At 39.0% G+C, this 23,840-nt stretch overlaps 1 protein-coding gene across 6 annotated transcripts in view; it reads left to right on the forward strand.

The window, feature by feature from the left end:
- Positions 1 to 23,840, forward strand: part of CORIN (corin, serine peptidase) — a 311,181-nt gene that overhangs the window by 115,257 nt on the left and 172,084 nt on the right. For all 6 annotated transcript variants that reach the window (XM_074951457.1, XM_074951456.1, XM_074951458.1 and 3 more), the window contains one exon: positions 23,249 to 23,430. In XM_074951457.1, the coding sequence (XP_074807558.1) occupies positions 23,249 to 23,430 (182 nt within the window). The remainder of the gene's footprint in view (positions 1 to 23,248; positions 23,431 to 23,840) is intronic.

The raw sequence follows: 23,840 nt of genomic DNA on the forward strand, positions 1-23,840 counted from the left end.
AATAGCCATTAATGGACTTAACCTCCATGAATTTATCCAGTTCTCTTTTAAATCCTGTTATAGTCCTAGCCTTCATAACCTCCTCAGGCAAGGAGTTCCCACATGTTGGCTGTGCGCTGAGTGAAGAAGAACTTCCTTTTATTTGTTTTAAACCTGCTACCCATTAATTTCATTTGGTGGCCCCTAGTTCTTATATTATGGGAACAAGTAAATAACTTTTCCTTATTCACTTTCTCCACACCACTCATGATTTTATATACCTCTATCATATCCCCCCTTAGTCTCCTCTTTTCCAAGATGAAAAGTCCTAGCCTCTTTATTCTCTCCTCTTATGGGACCCGTTCCAAATCCCTAATCATTTTAGTTGCCCTTTTCTAAACCTTTTCTAATGCCTGTATATTTTTTTTGAGATGAGGGGACCACATCTGTACACAGTATTCAAGATGTGGGAGTACCATGGATTTATATAAGGGCAATAAGATATTCTCCATTTTATTCTCTATCCCTTTTTTAATGATTCCTAACATCCTGTTTGCTTTTTTGACTGCCGCTGCACACTGCGTGACTGTCTTCAGAGAACTATCCATGATGACTCCAAGATTTCTCCTGATTAGTTGTAGCTAAATTAGCCCCCATCATATTGTATGTATAGTTGGGGTTATTTTTTCCCATGTGCCTTACTTTACATTTTTCCACATTAAATTTCATTTGCCATTTTGTTGCCCAATCACTTAGTTTTGTGAGATCTTTTTGAAGTTCTTCACAGTCTGCTTTGGTCTTAACTATCTTGAGCAGTTAGTATCATCTGCAAACTTTGCCACCTCGCTGTTTATCCCTTTCTCCAGATCATTTATGAATAGGTTGAATAGGATTGGGCCTAGGACTGACCCTGGGGAACACCATTAGTTACCCCTCTCCATTCTGAAAATTTACCATTTATTCCTACCCTTTGTTCCCTGTCTTTTAACCATTTCTCAAACCATGAAAGGATCTTCCCTCTTATCCCATGACAACTTAATTATTCATTAAGGTACACAGAGCTGAGTTCTGAAAGATGCTAGCATCATGGATTCTCCACACCACCCTGCATTTATGTTTGTGAATCTACCATGACAATCAACCAGGCCTTGGAACACTATGGAGAAAGACCCCTCTCTGTTTATAAACTCCAAACCCTGCTGTTGGGGGCAAGCAATAGACAGATGGATCCTGCCAGTTTCCCCAATACAGTTTGGGGACCCCATGCTTACAAAGCCATCAACAATCTCCTGAACATTAATAAGGTTTATAACCTGGTGCAACAGTACCTTATGTATGGCATCACACCCCTGTATGGCAATAGCCTCAACAATTGATGCCAAATTGTTTGGCGCTGGTCTGTTAACATTCAGGGGTGGCCAGCTTCCAGATGGTAATGGCAACCCATTTGTCCTCAAGTACAGAGCACCTCATGTTGATACACTGCCCCTGCAGCTCCAGAGCTAGTTCAGCACAGATTTCAAAAAAGGTTGCCTTCCCCATTCTGAAATTGTCCCTCCAGTGCTGGTCATCCCAGTTCTGCAGAATGACCCTTTCCCAGCAATTGACATTGGTTTTCTGAGCCCAGAAACACTGTTTTCCCAGACTTCCACTGGCTTCTGCTATGCATCCCACAATGCACAGCAGGAAAAATTGCAGACCACACACTGCTCAGCAGCAAAGCAGAGATCATGGGATACCCTCCCAGAATGCCATGCACATAGTATATACCAAGACCTTCCCATGCGTACACAGTGATGAAAATTGAAAGAGGCCACAGTCATCCAGTGTGTATGCTACTGGTACAGCTTACATATTGCACACCAATTAGTATGCATCAACTGTGCGAGAACTAAACCTACCAGGTAGATGAGGCATGGGATAACATGGCAGTAGCTAATCTATTTACACTATAACAGTTATGTCTTGGCAATTAAAATATAAAAATTAGGAAAAAACTAGTATTTTCAGGTTATTGCCACATTTGAATAGAGACCAAAAACTTGAAAGATAAGCAATTTTTCCGTGGCCACAATTTTCTCCTGTTCCTACTGTCAATGTAGTGCAGGGAGTTTGATTTTCATTTTACTGATATATATTTGGAGGGATGTACTACATGTTCCCATTAGGCTGGGCAGGCAGAATGTGCATAAATCCTAAAGGGCTACATAAGATTCTGCTAAAAAAAGAGAAACCTTAGCAGGTATCTACTTCTCATGGCAGCGGTGTCAACAGAGATGGATGCTGACAGATTGTGGAGTAGCAAGGAGGAATTGAAATGGTGGCCTGTCAAAAAATATTGCTGGTTTTCCAAACCTAAATGTGTCACCCAAATCCAACTCCTAATTCTCAGTAATCCTTCTTTGGGGGTAATTTTTGGTTGCTTTATATGAATCAACCTTTTAAGTGGGTATCCGGTAGATAATTTATCTTGCAGATCCTCTGCTTACTTGCAGATAGAGAGATATCTTTTAGATCTGATCTATCAGAAGCCAAGGTCATTTAGGATGTAAAACTTTGAGATTATATTTCTTATAAGATTTAGTTTTTAAAATATGACTGCATTAAATTTTCCATTAATTAATAATATATCATTCAAATGGTTCATTGGATGCATAACCTGAACCCCTCCCAAAATATCTTGGTATTTATATTTGTGTTTACTTCATATATATTTAATGCCATATATGTGAGGTGAAAATAACAAGAGATTTAGTCTTCTTGCAGTATTTCAAGCAAGTAAGAAATAAAACGTAGCAAAATCAGATTTTAGATTATTTGAGCCTCTTAAATGACTTCCTAAGACATTAAAAAGCCTGTGAAAAATGTAAACAAATACTTGAAATAATTATACTAGACAATGTGCAACTTCCTACTACATAAAAGTGATGATATCAAATAAGTTCTAGAAGGAGTTTAAAGAGGATGGAAGAAAATGCATTGATAAAATTTTCATTGTTTCATGACTTGGTATCGCACAACATTTTGATTAAAAAAACGAACAATATAAAATGAGCATGGCACACATTAAATGGATTAAAAACTGGCTAACTGATAGGTCTCAAAATGCAACTGTGAATGGGAAATCATCATCGAATGGGTGTGTTTGCAGTAGGGTCCCACAGGGATTGGTTCTTGCCTTATGTTTATTAACATTTTTATCAGTGACGAGGAAGAAAACATAAAATCATCACTGATTAAGTTTGCAGATGAGACAAAAATTGGGGGAGTGGTAGATAATGAAGAGGACAGGCCACTGATTCAGAGTGATCTGGATTGCTTTGTAAACCGGGCGCAAGCAAACAAAATGTCTTTTAATACAGCCAAATGTAAATGTATGCATCTAGGAATAAAGAATGTAGGCCAAATTTCCAGGAGGGGGGACTCTATCCTGGGAAGCAGTGAGTCTGAAAAACTCATAAATTCATAAATTGTCTGCCCTCTATAACACTGATAGAGAGATATGCAGAGCTGTTTGCTCCCCCCAGGTAGTAATCACTTACTCTGAGTTTTTCAATAAACAAAAATGATTTTATTAAGTATAAAAGGCAGGATTTAAGTGGTTTCATGTAATAACAGCCAGAACAAAGTAATCCACCAAGCAACATAAAGCAAAAACACACAAGTCTAAGCCTAATACATTAAGAAACTAATTACAGGTAATACCTTACCCTCAGAGATGTTCCAATAAGCTTCTTTCACAGACTAGACTCCTTCCTACTTTGGGGCCAATCCTATCCCCTGGTGCAGTCCTTGTTAGTTCCCGCAGACATCTCAGGTGGTAAGCAGAGGTTTTCTCATGATTGGCAGCACCTTTTGTCCTGCTCCACCCCCTTTTATAGCTTTTGCACAAGGCAGAAATCTTTTGTCTGTGCCTGTCGCCACCTCCTCCTTATCAATGGAAAAGTACAAGGATTAAGATGGATTCCAGTATCATGTGACATGGTCACATGTCACTGTAAGACCTCTAGTCTCCATTCTTCCTGGGTCGGCCCACACATACACAGGAAGGTTTTCAGGTAAATAAACCATTTACAACCAATTGTCCTAGTCAATGGGAGCCATCGAGATTCTAAACGACCATTAATGGCCCATACTTTGCATAATCACAATAGGACCTCAGAGTTATACTTCATATTTCTAGCTTCATATACAAGAATGATACATGCATACAAATAGGAGGAATATATTCAGTAGTTTATAACCTTTGTTATGATACCTTACAAGAGACGTTTTGCATAAAGCATATTCCAGTTACATCATATTCACACTCATGAGCATATTTCCATAAAACATATGGAGTGCAATGTCACAGATGTGTCACATGGTTTGTACCTCACCACAGTCACAATTTGATGATTCTTTGATTTCTTTCATTTGTGGAAGAAATAGCCACATCTTCTGTGCATTTTCTGAACGTGGTTGAGTGCAGTCCACTGCCTATGGGAAAGGAAGAATCCCAGGACTTCTTTCCTTGGATCTTCACTCAGGTGTTTGTTTGGGATGTCACAAGTGGCCCCGCTATTTGAGCCATTGAGTGCTGCGTCCTTTCTGTTGGCCTGTAGCATTGATGTGTGGATCAAGAAAGGATTGCTGGATTTGAATTGGGAGAATTGCAGTGGATTGAGGTCTTGACAGGTCTGGAGCAGCCAGGCTCTTATTGCACTGTGGAAGCACAGCAGCTTCTCATCTGAATGTTGGCTGGCCCAATGTCCACCAAAACTGAGAGCCACGGGATTGGTGTTGATTTAAGAGAGTCGCTAAGAATCCTGAGCATGGCACTGATTTCAGTGTCAGCAAGACTGGTGTGGGAGCTTTTGCACCAAACTGGTGCATAACACTTTGCTGTTGGCAAGACCAGGACTTGTACTGACATTTGAAGCACGCATGTATCACATGTCAGCAAGCTTCTGGTTAATGTTAATCCTTGTTTTTATCTTCTTTTTGGTGTTGTCAAAATGTTGTTGATAGCTCAGTGTCTGATCAAGGGTAACACCAAGGTACAGTAGATGACGCTCATGCAATTGTGTCAGCTCCACCTTTTATCTGGAGACTTTCAAAAAAGGGGTGTATTTGCCCCTGTTACGCAGTGGTGCTACCTAGCAGAGTGTAAAGCCTTGGATAAAATAATGCTTCCAAATCTGAAATACATGATTATTCATTTCCACCAATCTCAGCTACTTCTTCTGCCATTGGTCAAAGGTTAGAAAGCAGTAAAAACCTCTGGATTGTTCGTTATTCTTCATCCGGTAATATCTACAAACTTTTCTGGTGTCAATGTAACATGCTTTTTTTAAAAAAACTTGATTATAAGTTTAAAAGACTATTTAAATTCAGTATCATAAGGGTCCAAAAAAATCAGAATGACTTAGAATAAATGGATTATATTTTTCATAAAAAGAATACAGTCTTGGCACCTGTGCAAGATAGACAGCTAAAATATATGATTAGATAGTTGAAAAACAAAATTAAACACCTCTACTCAGTCAGTCGGGTGAAATGTTATGCCTAAGAAATACAAAACTGAAACCTATCAGTGTTTCTGTAGTGGCAGGGAAGGGCCACTTCTAATATGTTGATATGAAAAGCTCTTCGAGCAATATGGGGAAGTCATTCTGGAGGTGTTGAAAGAAGAATAGGAAGAAAGTAGAGGCTGAGTTGGGAAGGGAAATTGAACAGAGGAATTTGAGGAAGGTGAGAAACACATAAGAGGTCTGAAGAAGCAGAAGAATCACTGAGGAATTGATTTTTTTAAAATGAGAGTGTTTTTAGCTTATTGTAAAGTTGACTAGAGCTGAAAGCATGCTTTAAAAAAATGCTCTTTACACAATTGAAAGAATTAAAAGAAATACATAAAATGATCACAGTTACTGTTGTTTATTCTTATACATATTTTATAGAGTTTCTGGTGACAGTTTAAACCATGACAGTAAAGTTCTGGCAGATTGTACATTTCATGAGAACCAGCCAGAATGAAATGTGCAGCCATTAATCGCTGGCATCCAATGTGTCATTATTACATACACCAGACCCTCACTAGAATGTGCGTCTACATAGTGCGAATTTGCATATAACACAGTCGTGACCATGGATCCCAAATTTAATTACTTTAATTGCAATTCATTTTAACGCGGTCCCCGCAGTTAACGCAGTAGTGTGCATGGATCCCAAATCCCGTGTTCTAGCGAGGTGTAGTTTTAATTTACTTTCTGTCTATGTTTACTTACTAGTTTCATGTTCTATAATTTTTATTGTGTTTGTAAAATAGTCTTTATTTATTAATACTTTGAGGCAGGGGTAATTTTTTAGTTGTGTGTTTGTACAGCATCTGGCACAATGTGTTCCAGGTCCAGGGCTGGGACTCCTGTAGACTACCACAATACTGTTACTTCTAATAATATTTTAGCTGATCTCTCAGCGGTGGAGAGATTGTGATGTTTGTTAAGTATTTCACAATCAGTTGTTTTTCTGAAGTAATCAATGTAATGATCAAGAGTGTGGTTTCGTCTGCTGTGGGGTGTTCAGTCAGACGGTTTGTTTTTCATATGAACTGTCTGGGGATGTGGTAAATGTCAGTGTGTCTTCACTATGAAAGAATTCTTTGAGGCAGAGTTGATAGAAGAATTCTTCTAGTTCTTCACATGTTAGTATGCTAATATGATCAGGTTCTGTGGTGAGGCAGAAGTTCAGTCTTTTGGGAGAGTACAGATACTTCAGCTCTGGTTGAGGACAGTCTTGAAAAATTGATGATGTTGGGATGTTGTATACTGTCCATGTGGTCGGCCTGGTGCCATGGTTTCTCCTGGACGTGGTGTTCTGTGGTTTGTGGAGTTGTTGTAGTTCGTTCCACTTTTTCTTGTTGTATTGGATGTCTGTCATCAGTCCACTTTGTATTTAGCTGTGACACTCCCATGACCTTTCCTGAAGAAGTGCTCTGTGTAAGCTCAAAAGCTTTTCTCTCTCATCAATAGAAGTTGGTCCAACAAAAGATATTACCTCACCCATCTTGGCTCTCTACAAAGCATTTTGTCATGTCAAACTGACTAAGAGCTTGTCCACATGGAAACTTAGTGCGTGGCAAAGTGGGACATGAATTTACAGTGCATTAGCCTGCTGCATGCTAAATCTCTCCGTGGACCCTGGTACTGTACAATAAATGTTCCATACTAGTGCACTATCAAACTTTTAGTATGTGGTAGCAGGGTCCACACAGAGACTTAGCACGCAGCAGACTAGTGTGCGGTAGGTTTATACCCTGGCTTGCCATGCAGTAAATCTCCATGTGGATGAGCCCTTAATTTAAGTACTAGTATTTACGAAATAATGTACACTGTAGAAACAGCTGTGGTCAGTTAAAAACTCTTGGAAAGCTAGCAGAAGGGGATCCAAATGATGTATTTTTGTGGTGCTATGAAATTAAGGATAATTCAGTTTTACTAAAAGAGAACGGTTGTTTTAATTCTTAGTCATCTTGTATAGATCTGTTATTAATTTAGTAGAATTTTTAGAGTTGTTCTATCATGATTGCGAGAAATGTACTTTTGTTTTCTTCCCATTTTTCTGGTTCTTGGATTTCATCTATCTTCTGTCATTTGTAAAAGCAAAAAAAAAAATTAATTTCTGTTTTCTGTTTGTAAGTGTTTAAAAATGTTTTAAAATGTCCTGTGCTGAAGTACTAGACTTCAAAAACAAACAACAACAATAACCGACCTGAAGCAGATAATAACCAAATTTAAATGAAAATCTTTTCGATGTCCCTTTTTAAAATATGAAAAACAGCCCATATTGAATTAGATGGCACCATCTATTTACAGAAGGTCTTATTTTACAAGACATGCACAAGTTCATTGACTTGGTCATTCTTTGTAAGTTAGAATTACATAGTGCTCACACCGTAGTGGATTTTGTTTGGATTTTTTAATAAGACAGTTAGTGAGAAATCCTACTTAAAACTAATCATGGCTAATAGAAACTTTAGAGAATTGGTCTCTTTGCATCACTTTCACTGTATTGCCCAGGTCAGGGTCTAAGATCATTTTTATTTTAAGACCGTTATCTACTTATGTATACAAAGCATAAATGTTCAGTATTGGTCAGCAAAGCATTTAAGCACTTGCCTAAGTCCAGCCCTATTGAGCAAATATATAAGCACATGTTTAATTTTAATCATGTGCTTGAGGCCCTTTTGAGTAAATGAGACTTCAGGACTTTGCTGAATAAGGATGGTTTGCTCAATAGAGGCCAAACTGTGCTTGGTACTTTACAGACAAATAAAAGGCACAGTAATCCTTACCCTAAGGACCTTGTAATCTAAAGCACTGATCCTGCAAATACTTACACATGTCCTTAGATCTACCTATGTACCAGTTCTTGCAATTTTATTGAGTTTTGTGATATTTGGTGTTTTTCTTAAAGCATCATCTCTTGGAGTCAAGTGGTTACATGAAAATCTCAGATTTTTTTTTGAAGACAAGTTTCTAGCCCTTATGGTTGCGGAGAAAAGCTTGAAAATGTGACCTCAAAAGGCTCAAAACCCAGAAGGCAAATAAAAATACGTCAAAATTAAGGCGGTTTTGCTTTCACGTCCCGGCCCAAATCCTGACTGAGCCAGGTCTAGAAAGTTAGTTTCAGTTAGATGAACTTGTAGTTGGTCTTTCTGCTAGCTTCTGTATGAGCTTGCTCTGAAATGGGAGGTTTGACACGGGGTAGTTTCCTAGGCAAAAATATCTAGGGTAGGTTTCTTCAGTATTGGTCATACTATTATGTGTCTGAAGGAGGAAGAGAAGATTCCTTCTCTAAAGGAGGCATTGGCTGTTTCAGTTAGGAATGGCACCTGTTGTTCATGACTTTCTTTCACAAGAAGGAAGTCTGATTCACAAGACTTGGGTCGAGACTCCTTTAGGGTATCCAAGACTTCTGATAAGTGAATATTGTGAGTTTTGGGAATGCTGGTGTGCTATCTGTACCATCCCCAAAGCTTGATGCTCCAGTTAGCTGCAAAACCATCTTGAGCAATAGTCATTCCATGGTCTGGTTCCATAGTGGGATGAAGTCTACTGCAGTGAGGGAGATTGTTAAAGTGGTTGTGAAAAGGTTTGTGGATGATTCCGTAAGCCTGATTCTGCACTCACATTGATTTATATCTCATGTAAATATGAGCAGAACCCATCCCTCTGTCTCAAAGATTGCTAAACTTGGGGTCATCATGGGACTTGTGGCTAAGAAACTAGATAGGTAAGATGTGGTCCAACCCATCTTGTAGAAAACCTATATAGACTGCAATAATGTATATTTGTGTAATAAACAATGTAAGGTATAACAATGTATAATATGTAAGGTACATATTAGTGTATGTTTATTGAAATGGAAGGATATAGACTTCAGTTGGCCAAAACACCCATCCATGGATCTAACAATTTCTGATCCTGTGAATATTGTGCTTGTGACATTCAGTGATGATACTTTAGAACAACATGCCAAGAACATGATAAAGCACTCAATGTCCTGAAATGCTTGACGACATACATTAAACAAGAACAGATTTTATTTTTTCAAACAACAGCTTAAATTGTTCTGACATACATTTCCAGACAGATGTGGCCGGCCCAGGTACAATAGACATTAAAGAATTTAGACGATTGCCCAAGACAGCAACATTGCAGATATTTAGTAATTTATTGGCATGGTGCATTTACTGCACAAGTCATCTTAAATTTTGCCTTTTCTTCACTCTGAGCACTTGCAAAACATGACAGGCTGTTTATGTGGAAGAAAATATCTTAAGGCATCAAAGTCATACAATCTATCTTTGAATACATAACCATGTCATAATTCCTCTCTGAGTTTTCACATGCGCTTGTGGTTCATGAAAGCTCATCTAGCTGATAAATAACATGTCATAGCCCTTTCAAATTGAATCCTGACAGATGCTGAAAGCAAAAATTCTCAGACAGGGAGAATCTTTAGGGTGAAGTGTGAGGTTGTGAACACTTTCATCTATACTAGGGGTGGGCAAACTTTTTGGCATGAGGGCCACACCTGGGTATGGAAATTGTGTGGCAGCCATAAATGCTCACAAAATTGGGGGTTGGGGTGCAGGAAGGGGTGAGGGCTCTGGAGAGGGCCAGAAATGAGGAGTTCATGGTGTGGGAGGGGGCTCCGGACTGGGGCAGGGGATTTGGGTGCGGGGGAGTTGAGGGCTCCAGCTGGGGGTGCGGGCTCTGGGGTGGGGCTGGGGCTGGGGATGAGGGGTTGGGGGGTGCAGGAGGGTGCTCTGGGCTGGGACCGAGGGGCTCAGAGGGCAGGAGGGGGATCAGGGCTAGGGCAGGGGATTGGGGTGCAGGAGGGGGTCAGGGTGCAAGCTGCGGTTGGCGCTTACCTCAAGCAGCTCCTGGAAGCAGCAGCATGTCCCCCCTCTGGCTCCTATGTGGAGGCACAGCCAGGTGGCTCTGCACGCTTTCCCATCTGCAGTCACCACCCTTGCAGCTCCCATGGGCTGTGGTTCCTGGCTAATGGGAGCTGCAGAGCCGGTGCTTGGGGCAGGGGCAGCATACAGAGCCCCCGGCTGCCCCTACGCGTAGGAGCTGGAGTGGGGACATGCCGTTGCTTCTGGGAGCCATGCAGAGCGGGGCAAGCCCTGGATCTCACTCTCTGGTGGGAACTCGAGGGCCAGATTAAAACGTCTGAAGGGCCGGAGTTTGCCCACCCCGATCTATATGTATAAGGTGCCCTAGTCACCATTGTTACTAATCACCAAACACTATTAGCTCGGTTTGGCTATTGTAAAGTCAAAGAGCTATCCAGAATTGAATGGTGAGGTTTACAACTTGAAGCATACTGTTTTAATATAGAGCCTAGCAGAGGGCAACTTCACTCATTCCATAACCACCAAAACAACTTAATCACTAGAGGATCAGTATGCCAATCACATTTGGTATCAATGGAACTGCAAAATCTTTAACGATTAGGGAAGTTGTAGACACAGTTAAGAGACCTGTATTGACTGCTGTAAACTGCTGACAAAATAATGATGATTTCACTCAGAAACCAAAGAACAGTAATGATAATACCTAGCTCTTATATAGTGCTTTTTCTTGAGTAGATTTCAAAGCACTTTGGAAGTATCATTATCCCCTTTTTACAATTGGGAAACTGAGACATAAGGAGGTAAAGTCACTCAACCAAGGTCACCCAGCAGGCTAGTGGCAGAGCCGAGAATACAACCCAGGTCTCCTGAGACCCAGTCTAATGATTTAGCCGCTAGGCCACACTGCCTCCCAGCAGTTTATTCCCAGTAATTATAACTACATGAGGATTCTTTTGTTTTAGAAGTGAGCTCTCAGGGAGAGGGGCATTACTGATAAATACTCAAGATACTGTCTGCTAGAATAAGTAAAATCAGATGCAGCCAGAGCTATTCTGCCTGTGCTGGACAAAATATTCACCATCATTGCCAGTCCCAACAATGTCAAAACTGACCGTGTGCTATTTCAAGGTCAGGACTTCTAGCAGGGGTGCTGTCGTGTTTCTATAGTACCTAGCACAATGGGACCCCAATCCTAATTAGGCATTTGTATACTACCATAATATAAATACCACACCAGCATACAACCTATGTATGACAACAGGAAGATAGAATGGTTGAGAGGCTTAATGTACTTTTTAAACAAAGAGATTAAAAACAAGCAAAAATTTCTGACCAAGATAGCTGTTAAATAGTACTAAACCAATTATTGTGACCAGTTGTTATGGAACTACTTTACGTATTATGACACATGCCATACAAACTGCCAGAGTAAAATGGTGTTGTGAAAATGACATTGCCTGAATCCTCAATCTAAACGAACAGAGGACAAATAAATATAAAAATTTCAGGCAAACTGAAAATGATAGAAGCAGAACTGGTGACCCACTATAATGAACAAAGGAGAGCTATCTTATGTGATCTAGGGGAAGGAGCAGAGTATTTGTATAGTAGCCACTTACTAGCAAACTACCATGTTTGATACAGGACTTTTTATCAAGAAAGGAAATCTTGTCTCTGCTGACACTGATCATATAATCACCTAGAAAGCGTGAGAGAATGCTCTTGAAAAACAAAACAAGCAAACAAAAAACACAGACTAGAGTCTACGTATATCTATATTCATAAATACAGGATTGCTTGGGAGAAAAATGGAAGAACTATTGCTGAAAATAATTTAAACTAGATTGAAGGAGATTCTGGAATACATATTATAGGGGAAAAACAGCAGTGGCTGTGGGTGCTGTTGGGGGGGGGCATTAAATAATCTTGTAGGTTTAGTGTGTGAGGAAACTGACATTTATTAAAGCAGTAGGCAGCAAACTATGTATCCAGTTGTCTTATTTTGCCCTTTTCAGGGAGTAGGGCACTACTCCATTATGATCTTCAAAGATTTTCTCAGTCTGTTTGTTATCATCCGTGAAAGCTTTTCCGCATCACAGAAGCACGTCCTTCCACAGTGGAGAGTGTGTGTGTGTGTGTGTGTGTTGGGATGACTTGGGGGAGAGGATGGAGATGTATTTTTATTGAGCAGGGGAAGAAATTTATTATACAATTTGGACATGGGAACATCCCTTTGAAAACATTTCATAACATTGCCCCCACGAGTTAGGGGAGGGAGGCATAAATGGAAATCAGAAAGACCGGTTATTTTATGAACTTGCACTTGGTTGGTTGGCTGGTTGCTTCCAGCCCCGAAATGTTGTATAATATTTTACTGCTGAGTGTGCACAGTACATATAATTTATTATGTGTAGTTTCTGGTCTACAAATTGGTATGTTAACTAGGGATCATAGGCCACCTGCTCCCTCTGATGCCTGTGATTTTTATATAACTTAGAACAGCATCAAGCCATCTATAATAAATAACGGGAGTTTATTCTAAGTAATTAAAACCATTATTCACATTATATCAGGAAAGGAACATAATAACCCCCTGTTAAGATTGGTCTAAAGATTTGTTTAAATATTTGAATTTGTAGTTTAGATAAACAAACCATTGTTCTTAAGACAAGGGAGGGAAATAGACTTATTTTGTGTAATGAGTTGGAACACACAACTGCACCTGAGCTCTGAATACCTCCCTAGATTTTCACAGGCAGTAGGACACAATGAGTGCAGAATTCTCACTGGATCATTTAACCTGTCAGACTTGTGCCAATCAGACTCAACAATTGAAGAGACATAGTTGGATGAATATATTTTATTATATAGCAAAACTTTAATAGTAGTTGTACATATTTTCTCTTTTTGCAGGTTGTAATAAAAAAAAATGGTTTCAAGTCATACAGTAGCTAGGTTAAAAGGATTTTTGGAGAGTTCCCACACTTTTTAGCTGATGTTCCAGAATGTACTTAGTTTCTTCTAACACCTAGTTTATCACTAGTAACCTTTTAAACCATGTACAGTTCCAAAATAGTGAGCTGAGTCATTTAGTGAGATAGATATGAACATTCCATAAGCTGATCCTTTTCACACCCACAACAGTTTGGTGACTGTTAAAACTTGGGTCCTTTCCCGTGGTGGCATATACAAAGTTTTGTATATTCTATCACTTTAGAAGAAATTAAAGAAACAAAATAATTACAATTTGCCCCATTACTCACACACACATTCCAAAACTTTGTGGGCCATGGGATAGGTGTTCTATAGGGTTAAATTAAATAGTGTGTGGAAGTCTAGCTAGAACAATCCATTTGATACTTTGTTTTATAGCCATAAATAGTGTTTCCTGTGTTTATTTTTTTCCAGTTCTGGGGTTTATTCTCATTTTAGCATAAACTTAATATAATATAAAAACAATGTTTTTGGGTTGTTTTAAAAATGGCCATCAAAAAGGCCATAACCAGTCAGTTTCATTAACGGTCTTGATTATTTTTAAAGAACTACTTAAATATATTAGATGTTGATTTTTTAAAATGGTTTTAAAAGTCAAACATAGTGTCACACAGCTGCATAAAAAATGCTAGTGTTATCATAAAAATCACAGTACCTTACTGGAGTCCTTAGGCATCCTAACTCTTTTTCTTAGATATGGACATCTTAATTTCAGAAAAGAATTGCATGGTATTGGTACTTGGTACAGAAGAAGCTAAGCTTTTCTGAACACAATCTGCCATTTTTTGCCATTATTTTATCTTGCCTTTCCAGTAGCAATGAAATTGCAGTTCAACACTGTTAGGAGAAGGCTCATTACGATATTTATAGAAATCTGAGGACAACCCATTAGACACATTAAAGTGATATAGGAGAAAGGTACAATATCTGAACTTTCCTTTCCGAAAGGTGTATTATAGAGATGAGCAAAGTGCCGCAAGAAGGCTTTGTTGACATCAAAGGAAATGGTGTATTTCTTTGCACCACTGCTTGCCATTTAAAAAGATGCCTATCAGAAGCCATTGCTTCTTCACTGGCAAGCAGACCATTGAAAGCTCACATTGCTGAATCAAACCCATGCAAACTGTCCTCAAGTTTCTTCTCTAACTGTAGTCTAGTGTTCACCCTAATAATAATAATTGGTGTAAAATCCTGGCTCCACTCAAGTCAATGGCAAAACTCTCATTGACTTCACTGGAGGTAGGATTTCACCTTTGGTACAAAGGTCTTCTGATTATAGCTGCTTTATAATATGAACAAAAAATACAGTCAAGGATTAGGTTTTGAGTTTTAGAATACAATAAATAATGTGGGTGCTGCCCCCACTTCACAGATGAGCAGAAGTGCTGTGAGGGCTGGCCCTGCCCCCAGAGCCCTGATCAGCTGGGGACTGGAGAAGTTGCACTCTCCACCTGTACCCCCTCACTCCATGATCCCCAATTGGCTAGAGAGCTGGCTGGAAATCTGGCCCCAGGGTCCTGCTGCCAGCTCTCTTCTGATTGGAGGATGGGATTATTGTGATCCAGAGGGCACAGAGATATAGGGATCACTTGCGTTCACCAAAAGAATGTCATGTAGGGTCCCAGTGAAAGCATGTGTCACACTGGTCAACATAATAATTGTAAGATATATACATGGGAAATATATGAAGAGTTATGTTTATGTACTAAAAATTATGTTCTCTGGGTCTGTGAGTTAAGACAGGTCACCAGAAGGTAATCCACATACACCTGGCATGCTTATCTCACTTTGGCTGGTCACATGCAAATTCAGTATTGTATCATTCACAATGAATGTCCTGTCTGAGCAAAATGCTAATCAATAGATTATGGGGGATGGAGGAAAAAACAAAAACAGTAGGAGTTATCCTGCTTAGGAGTAAGACAAAATGACCTTCTGAAACTCTATCTAGGGTACAGCGGAAACACTAGATATTCCTTCAGTCTGTGAGGACGAGCTGCCTGTGGGGTTGGTTTTCTGAGAAGGGGTCTCAACCAAACTGGTTGAAAAGGCTGGGGAAAAACTTGTGGTAAACTATCTTGTTGGAGATATGGGAATGCCTTTTTAGGTAAGTTTAGTGTCTAGAAAGCATGTTATGATTTTGTTTTGTTTATATGTAACCATTTGTTTAGAATATTCTTATCACTGTCACTTCTTTGATGATAAATTTATTCTTGTTTTCACTATATATATAAAATTAAGTGCTGTGTGCTATGCAAAGTGGTGATCCTGAATTGAATCTTACAAGCTGGTATGTACTGTTGCTTTGGGAACAGCGGATGTAAGAGTTCTGGGAGAGTTCAGTGGAACAGGCTGAATGCTCCAGAGGGACACCTGAAAGACTTGGGGGTTGGTATGTGCTTATACGAAACTGTACAAAGAGAGCGAGGCCTGTTTGTGTTGCCAGAGGCAGATGGTTTCAGGGAGCTGATCACAGACAAGGCTCTCTCACTGGGCTGGTGGTTGGGCTGGTCTGGTGGTAGTAAGGTGCCTCATAATCCTTAGTACCCCTGGGAAGTGTCACATTACTGTTTAAGAAGGGACTAGGTGGCCTGCAGGAGAGGGCATATGCTGCTGCTGAAGAGACACAGCAGACAGAGTCTGAGCTCAGGGCAGGGGGATGGGACCATGGAGCTGCCTGAGTGTTTGGTTCCTATGAGCCAGCACCGCACATGAGAATTGGACACCAAAGGGAAGGAAGTACCTTAATCTGGGACAAAGGAGTGGAGGCTGGAGGGGCCCTGGAGACTGTTTGTGATTGATGGAGGTAGAGTTCCTTTTAGGCATCTTGTATTTATGTTGTACTTCCATGAAGTGACTGTGCTTTACAATGGCACGGGGGTTCTGTACATGCTAATAAAGGGGATAGGGTAGATCAGTGTGTTGGAACAGCTCTGGAGTGAATTCTTGACTTTCCAAAGGTCGTAAGTATTTGGAACAAACTAACAAAGAGTGGAGTCCCCACCACGTCTTTTGCTGGGGTGCACATAGTACAGTCTTTGCATCTGAGCTCATGTACGTACTTGGGCTTAGATTTTGACTCAGGTAAGGAAGCAAGGGCTTGTCTATCTGGTGATTTAGCGTGTGGCATGCCGGGATGTAAATCTATAGTGCTCTACCCTGACATGCACTAAATGGTCATATGAACCCTGCTGCTGTGTATTAAAAGTTCCATAGTGTGCTCTGAGGCACTTCTGAAACAGCAGTATGTCATAAAAGAATAGCACAGGCGTGTAGGGACAAAATCAGAAAGGCTAAGGCACAAAATGAATTATACCTAGCAAGGGACATAAAAGGCAATAGGAAGAGGTTCTGTAAAACACACTAGGAACAAGAGAAAGTTGAAGGAAAGTGTAGGTTCACTACTCAATGGGGAAGGAAAACTGACACGAAGAAACCAGAGGTGTTTAATACTAATTTTGCTTGTGTTCCCTAAAAATGTTAATTGTGACCAGATGCTTAACACAATTAATAAGAGGTGTTAATTATGACTGTTAATTAATGTGTAAAGCTAACATTTGCCACTGTGGATACTAAAGTGATGGGTACTATAGAAACACCTTAGATAGAACACCTTAGTGCTAGGATTAACCAGAATACACACATAGTCCTCTAATGACTACTGAATGTGTGGTGTCCTCCAAACCCCAAACCTATTTGGACAATTGTTGCCTGAACATAAAATAAAGTTACCAAAATTTGCAGCAGAAGGCTGATGGTTGCCCAAAGATCTTGTCCCTAGTTTTTGTATCAAATAAGTATGTTAACTTTTGGGGTGTCTGAAATAATAATTCCATTGCCTCTTCTAAAGTCCATAGGCCAGTGAGCATGCACATAGTGGTGTGACCACAATGGAGAGAAGGGATAGCACATGGAAACTCTTTTTAAAGGTCCATCCAAAAATGGTAAGGCTACCTGTTACTTCAGTAAGTCCTAAGCAATCATCCTTTGGGCAGAAGGTCAAAGTATTGGCCCGACGTGAATCAGTCAAGTATTTGATCAAGAAAAGTACTTGAAATTTCAGCATAAAATATGTAGTTGGGAAAACCTGAATTACATCTTTCCCAGTTTGTATAAAAGCAATCCTGTTTGCACATGCCACATTATAAATCCATAGAATTCGAAAAATTTAAATAATTATAAGGAAATGAAACTGTATTCTTTTTCCTAGAAGTTATCATAACATCTCTTGCAGAAACAAAAAAAGTTAATGTGAATTTCTGTTCACCTTGATAATAAGCCCTTTTCCTGCCATTGCCACACAATTCACAATGGAGAGGCAATTACAAGGGGTTTATAAAGAAATAACTGAGATATGAATTTCAAGGTTGGGGAAGACAAACCACAAAGTTAGAACTGGCACATGATAATGTAATTACCTTCACCTATCTTCAGTGGGAGTTTTTTTGTAGACCAGTGGGAGCAGGATTGGGCCCTAAAACTGTGTAATCTTATTCTGTATCCTGTGTTGGTGCCAAGTAAATTGTGAAAAGATTCTAACAGCACTGCCTGTTTATTTTAAAAAGCCTGGTCTTCATGTAGTCATAAATAAAGAGTAATCAAGATGGGAATGCTTAATCATCCTTTCATCCTTCAGGGGGTTAAGCAAATATGTCCATGCTAAACTTGATCACTGTCCAAAAATATTTATTTTTATGGAGCACAAATGACTGAGTATTGTAACTGGGCCAAATATTACAGTAATTGTAGGATAATCCTACCATTTCCTAGTTTGTCAAGGTATCTCTAGAGACCATACATTCTGTTGGTTTATTTAATCACCATGCCATTTTCCTTTAAAAGACTAGTAATTTTTAAATTATTATCAAGATATTTGTATTACCCGTACATGCATACTGCATTGTAACATTTAGACTTAGAATTGCATAAGATGACCAAATGAAGCTGAACTTTTCCCATATGCATGGTTTGAAAGATATAAGTCCATTTATTTGTAGATGAGTTTCCTGAAAAAATGACCCAGCCATGAAACTTTTAATGTATCTTGTGTGCATAAATCCCACCATTCTTATCCACCTGTGATGAATTTGGACTAATATGTTGTAGTTATATTTGCAAAGATTAGGATAGCCGCATCACTATCTAACAGGGTTAATGTCACGTTCCTCACATCACTTAGAAGAAAAAAATGGCAGAACTGCCAGAGTGCTGCAACATAGCAATTTGTAAATTATTTTGAGGACTGTAGATTTAGATAGTGAGTGCTAAGACCAAATAGGGACACGATGCATTTCAGAAATGCTTTTCATATCAGATTCTCAGAGTACTTTATTTTTAAAAATATTTTTAAAAATGTGTCCCTCTCATTTGTCACTGTGTGTTTGTGCAAATCTTAAAAACAATACAAAGTTAGTTAGCCAGTGTTAACTAAAAATAAATAGACCCAAACCACAGAATTGTTAAACATAACAAATAACCCTGTCTTTACCCCGCCAGGCAAAGGTTAAAAGAATAGATGGATTTTTAACTGTGCCTTGAGTCCAACAGAGGGGCTCTATCAGACTAATGGGAGAGGCTCATAGTTAATGAATTAGTCAGTAGTCTCATTAATTATGCCCCTTACATCTTTCCATTCAAATGTAGTTGTGCATTGTAATTTACATATTTTCTTAAATTTGAATGAACAGTTGGGACTTTAAAAGATCAGCCTATATAGATTGTGGCTAAATTCAGTAAATTAATCTCTAGTTCTGTTTTAGATACATGGCATCTCATTTATTGCTGAGATATTGGAATTGTTCTGCCTCACTTAACTTCACCACCATTTTTAAACATCTATGAAACGATTTCTTCTAGAATTTTCTGTATACATGCACACACATTATGGACTTAATTGTTCAACCCTTACTCATGCAAGTCAATGGGACTACACATGTGAGTAACTTTGCCCAGACATGATCATGCATATATAGCCTTTCATAAGCACAAAGTAACTTTGATCATGCATATATAGCCTTTCATAAGCATAAGTAACTTTGCCCAGACATATATAACCTTTTATGATCATCCATATATAACCTTTCATAAACACATACTTTCTGTTGGTTTATTTAATCACCATGCAATTGTCCTTTAATAGCCTAGTAATTTCTAAATTATTATCAAGCTATTTGTATTACCCATACACGCACTTTGGGATACAAAAATTAAAGTTCCTGAAAGAAAATTGTTAATTAATGTTGTGCCATATTCCCAGAAATGAGACAGGGACTGTGTTAACCCTGTTCTGCAGATAAACATTGACAGGCACTGAAAGGCCCCATACACACATGCTTCCTCTCATATTTTCACTCTCTCTGTCCCTCCAAAAATAGGCTCCATAAAAAATAGGAAAAGTGTTTTTTGAATGACTTTATCTGAAGAGATTTTACTGGTTCTGATAGCTAGTCTTTAATTGCCAGAACAGTGTGCTGGCAACATCAAAAGAATATTAATAACCAGCAGCTCTTACTGTCAACAGGAGAATCCAGAAGCCATTTGTTTTTATTCTGCACACAGCCAGACCTTTTACATGATATCGAAACTATCTGCCTTCAGCATGACATAAAGTCGTGGTGAAAGGTACTATTTTAGAATGTAAGTGCTTATTTCCAAGCAACAAACAAACTGACAACTACAGATAATCACTCAGGGAGCCACAAGAGACAAGTTTAGAGATACAGATCTTTATCTCAGATATGAGATAATTCCCGCACTTCAATGTGTAAAGTGCATTTAGCATTGTGTGAAAGTCCTTAGCGTGACTTAGGAACATATCTCTAAATACAGTTCCATATCCAGAACATATCTCTAAACACCAATTCCAGTCCCACAGTCAATCAGGATGCCCTGTAAACATGATAAGGGTACTGGTTGTACATTCACCTCATTAGTGTTTAAAGCAGAGAAATGCCATCAGACTGATTTCAGAAACACAAGTCAACACAATAGGTCAAGAGGGAAAACTGAAATCTCCTCAGGCTCCTGTGATTTTGATCTAATACACGTTTTATATTTATAAAATAGAAGGCTCATTCTCATAAACATGTGAGCTGATTCATCTTTCTTCCCTTCACCACTGGTAATCTGACAGCTACTGTAGCTTTTTGATCCCCAGCATAGTATCACTTTCTTATTATTGACCCGTTAATTCACTTTTCCACTCAAACAGGAAAACACAGTGAAGTCAGCAGGAGCTGCTGAGTGCTCAGCACCTCTGAAAATCAGGCCACTTATTTAGGTGCCTAAATATGGACATGAAAATCTTGGCCTATATAGACCCCAAATTGTAGTCAGTTAGGGCTGAACCCTTATTGCAGTGCTCACTCTGAGTAGCCAGACTGGGTTGTGAGTAGATGAGCAAGAGGGAAGAATCCTCTCTCACAGGCCTGGAGCATATGCAGAGCCCCTTCATGGGGGCTCTGCTAAATTAGACCTCCATGCACCTTACACATCCCTTCTGTGGGGTGGAGGACCTGCATGGTGGCAGATCCTCTGGCCTGGCCCTTTCCTTCCCCACATCCTGCACTCTGCCATGCAGATAGCTCCTAATGAGTAGGGGTTCCCAAATGAGGCACCCGGCCTTGCAACAGAGAAACTGCACTTCCTTCGCTTCCAGGGGACCCTCCACAGCTTTAGGGGAAAGGACAGGACTTGTCCCTTTGTGATAAATAACCACTCCCAATCATGTACATTGTAAATCGCTGTGAGGTTATTTCTACTAGAATGGTTGGTGTGGGGAAGTATAAGGGTTTTACTAGCATGAGTTTAGCTCACTCATGACAGATATGCAGGAGTAATGCTGGTCATCCCAAACCATTCAGATATGTCCTACTAAACCATCTCCCCAGAATGTACTCTAATATTCCAAACCCTGGAGTGGCTTTGAGCAGAAGCTGGTTTTATTTGAATCGGCCTGTCAAAGAACTGTTTCCTTGTTCCCACAAACTTGGAATTTCTCCTGTAAAAATTACTCCCTTCCTGGGGACTGAGGATGAGGAAGACTCAGTTCTGGGCTGACACCAGCTATTGCATAAGCTTTAGTTTCTGACATATTATGGTACTAGACTTTATAGAAATGTGAACTTTATACTACTGAAGATTCCCAGCTCTCAACCAGGATACACAGCACTTGCTTTTAACCCTGGAAAGGTCTGAGATCCTACTCTAAAGCCAGGATATTTCATAGGTTCATAGAAATTACCATATTGGATCAGACCAGTGGTGCAGCTAGTCCAGTTTCTTGTCTTTGACATTGGCCAGTACCAGCTGCTTCAGAGGAAGGTGCAAGAAACCTTGAAGAAATGAGTTATGGAATAACCTGCCCACAAGAAAAGTTTCTTCCTAATCTCCATTAGTTAGAAGCTGATTTATTTCCTCAAGCAAAAGAGTTGATAGCCCTTCAAAACTCTGGGCTATTTTTAATCCTTACTATAATAATTTGGGATATTCTTCTAATCCATATAAATAATCCTTTTCTGAATCCTGTTAAACCATTGCCCTCAATGGTATCTTGCAATGAGTTCCGCAAGCTAGTTGTGTTGTATGAAAAAGTATTTCTTTTATCAGTTTTAAATTTGCCAACTTTTAATTTAATTGAATCTCCTTGTTCGGGAATTATAATGAAGGGTGAATAGAATTCCTGATTTACCTTCTCTATATCATTTACTATTTTGTATATATTCATCATTTCCTTTCTTGTTTGTATCCCTTGTAAGATAAATAGTTCCAGTTTTTTCAATCATTTATCATATCAGAGTTTTTCTCATCACCTGTCTCTAAACCTAATCTATTGTTGCTGATATGCCTTTTTTGAGATAGGACAAAGTATTCCAGATGAGGGTATACCACTGGTTTATATAACGGTGTTATCATATTTTCAGTAGTATTCTCCATCCCATTCCTCATACATTTTGTTTGTTTGACCACTGTTGCACACTGAGCAGAGTTTCATTGAGCTGGCCACAATGATAGATACTTCTTCCTGAGCTGCTAATGTTAATTTAGAATCTAGTAAGGTGTACGAACACTTCACATTATTTCTTCCCATATGTATTATTTTTGTGTTTGTCAGCACTGGATTTCATCTGCCATCATGTTGCCCTTTCACATAGCTTGGTTAGGTCCCTCTGATGCTTATCACAGTTTACTCAACTCTTGACTAACCTTACAAATGTTGTGTCATCTGCAGATTTTGCTACCTCACTGATCACTTCCATTTCCAGATCATTCATAAATGTATTAATATATAGAAATAATAGAAAAAATAGAAAAATCTAATTAGGTCATTATTAGAGGTGTTTCACATTTGAGTTGTAATTTTTCTCTTGTTCTGATTTTATATATATGTGTGTGTGTGTGTGTATGTATATATGTATGTGTATGAATAGGGAAGACCAAAGGGAAGCAGGTGTATACATACATATATGTCACAGTTAGAAAATGAAACAGACAAGTACAATTTCTTTAAACCTGTGACACTGTTTTTTTCAATCAAGTTCAAATCATGTTTAATCCTCATTGCCAGTCTGGTTTGTAGGCTATTTTGGCTGCTCAGCTTGGATGGGATTGACCTGAGTAAGAAATTGGTTTGAATTTAACTTGGATTTAAATTTATTTTAAACCACAGTGTAGATGGGACCTTTGATGAATAATGAAGACTTAGTTCCAGATCATTTTATCCACTTTCATATCACTCTGCATAGTTTTGTTGAACATGCAATTACTCAAAAACGTTGATTTTTTTTAAATTAAAAAAAATATAGAAAAAAGTAGAAATAATTTCATGAGCCAATAGATTATTTCTTTTTCTTCTTTCTTTCTTTCCTCCAGTCGAGCACTCCTGCCCTGTCAATCATTTTGTGAGGCAGCAAAGGAAGGTTGTGAACCAGTTCTGGGAATGGTAAATTCTTCGTGGCCTGAGTTCCTCAAATGCTCCCAATTCCAAAACAGAACTGAAAATGACAACACCACGAGGGTCTGCTTCTCACCATGGCAAGAGAGAGGAAAACAATGTACGTTACTTTGTTTTAATCACCAAATGTAATGTATTTATTAGGTTTTGCTAAATAACGCATCTTTGGGTAAATTTAGCCTACAAAATCAAAGCTTCCAGGGGATGAAATTGTGATTACAAGATGAGGTTGGTAGCGTGGCCTATTATTAAGATTGCCCAACACTTCCCATGATAAGAACCTGATATGAGTTGTTGTTTTGACAAACGTTAACCATTTGGGCTGAAATTTTCCATGCTGTGTGCATGCTGGAGGCTGATATTTTGAGGGGGAAATTTCAGCCAAAACAGTACAGTTGCTTCCAAGAACAAGGCTAGGGAAAAGTAATAAAATATGGTGACCTTTTCTCTGAAAAGCTCTAGCACGCCCATACTTTGGAGCAAGATCTTGAAATTTGGCAGAGGTGCAGC

Source organism: Natator depressus, chromosome 4, assembly GCF_965152275.1.
Source record: "Natator depressus isolate rNatDep1 chromosome 4, rNatDep2.hap1, whole genome shotgun sequence".
Lineage (NCBI taxonomy): Eukaryota > Metazoa > Chordata > Testudines > Cheloniidae > Natator > Natator depressus.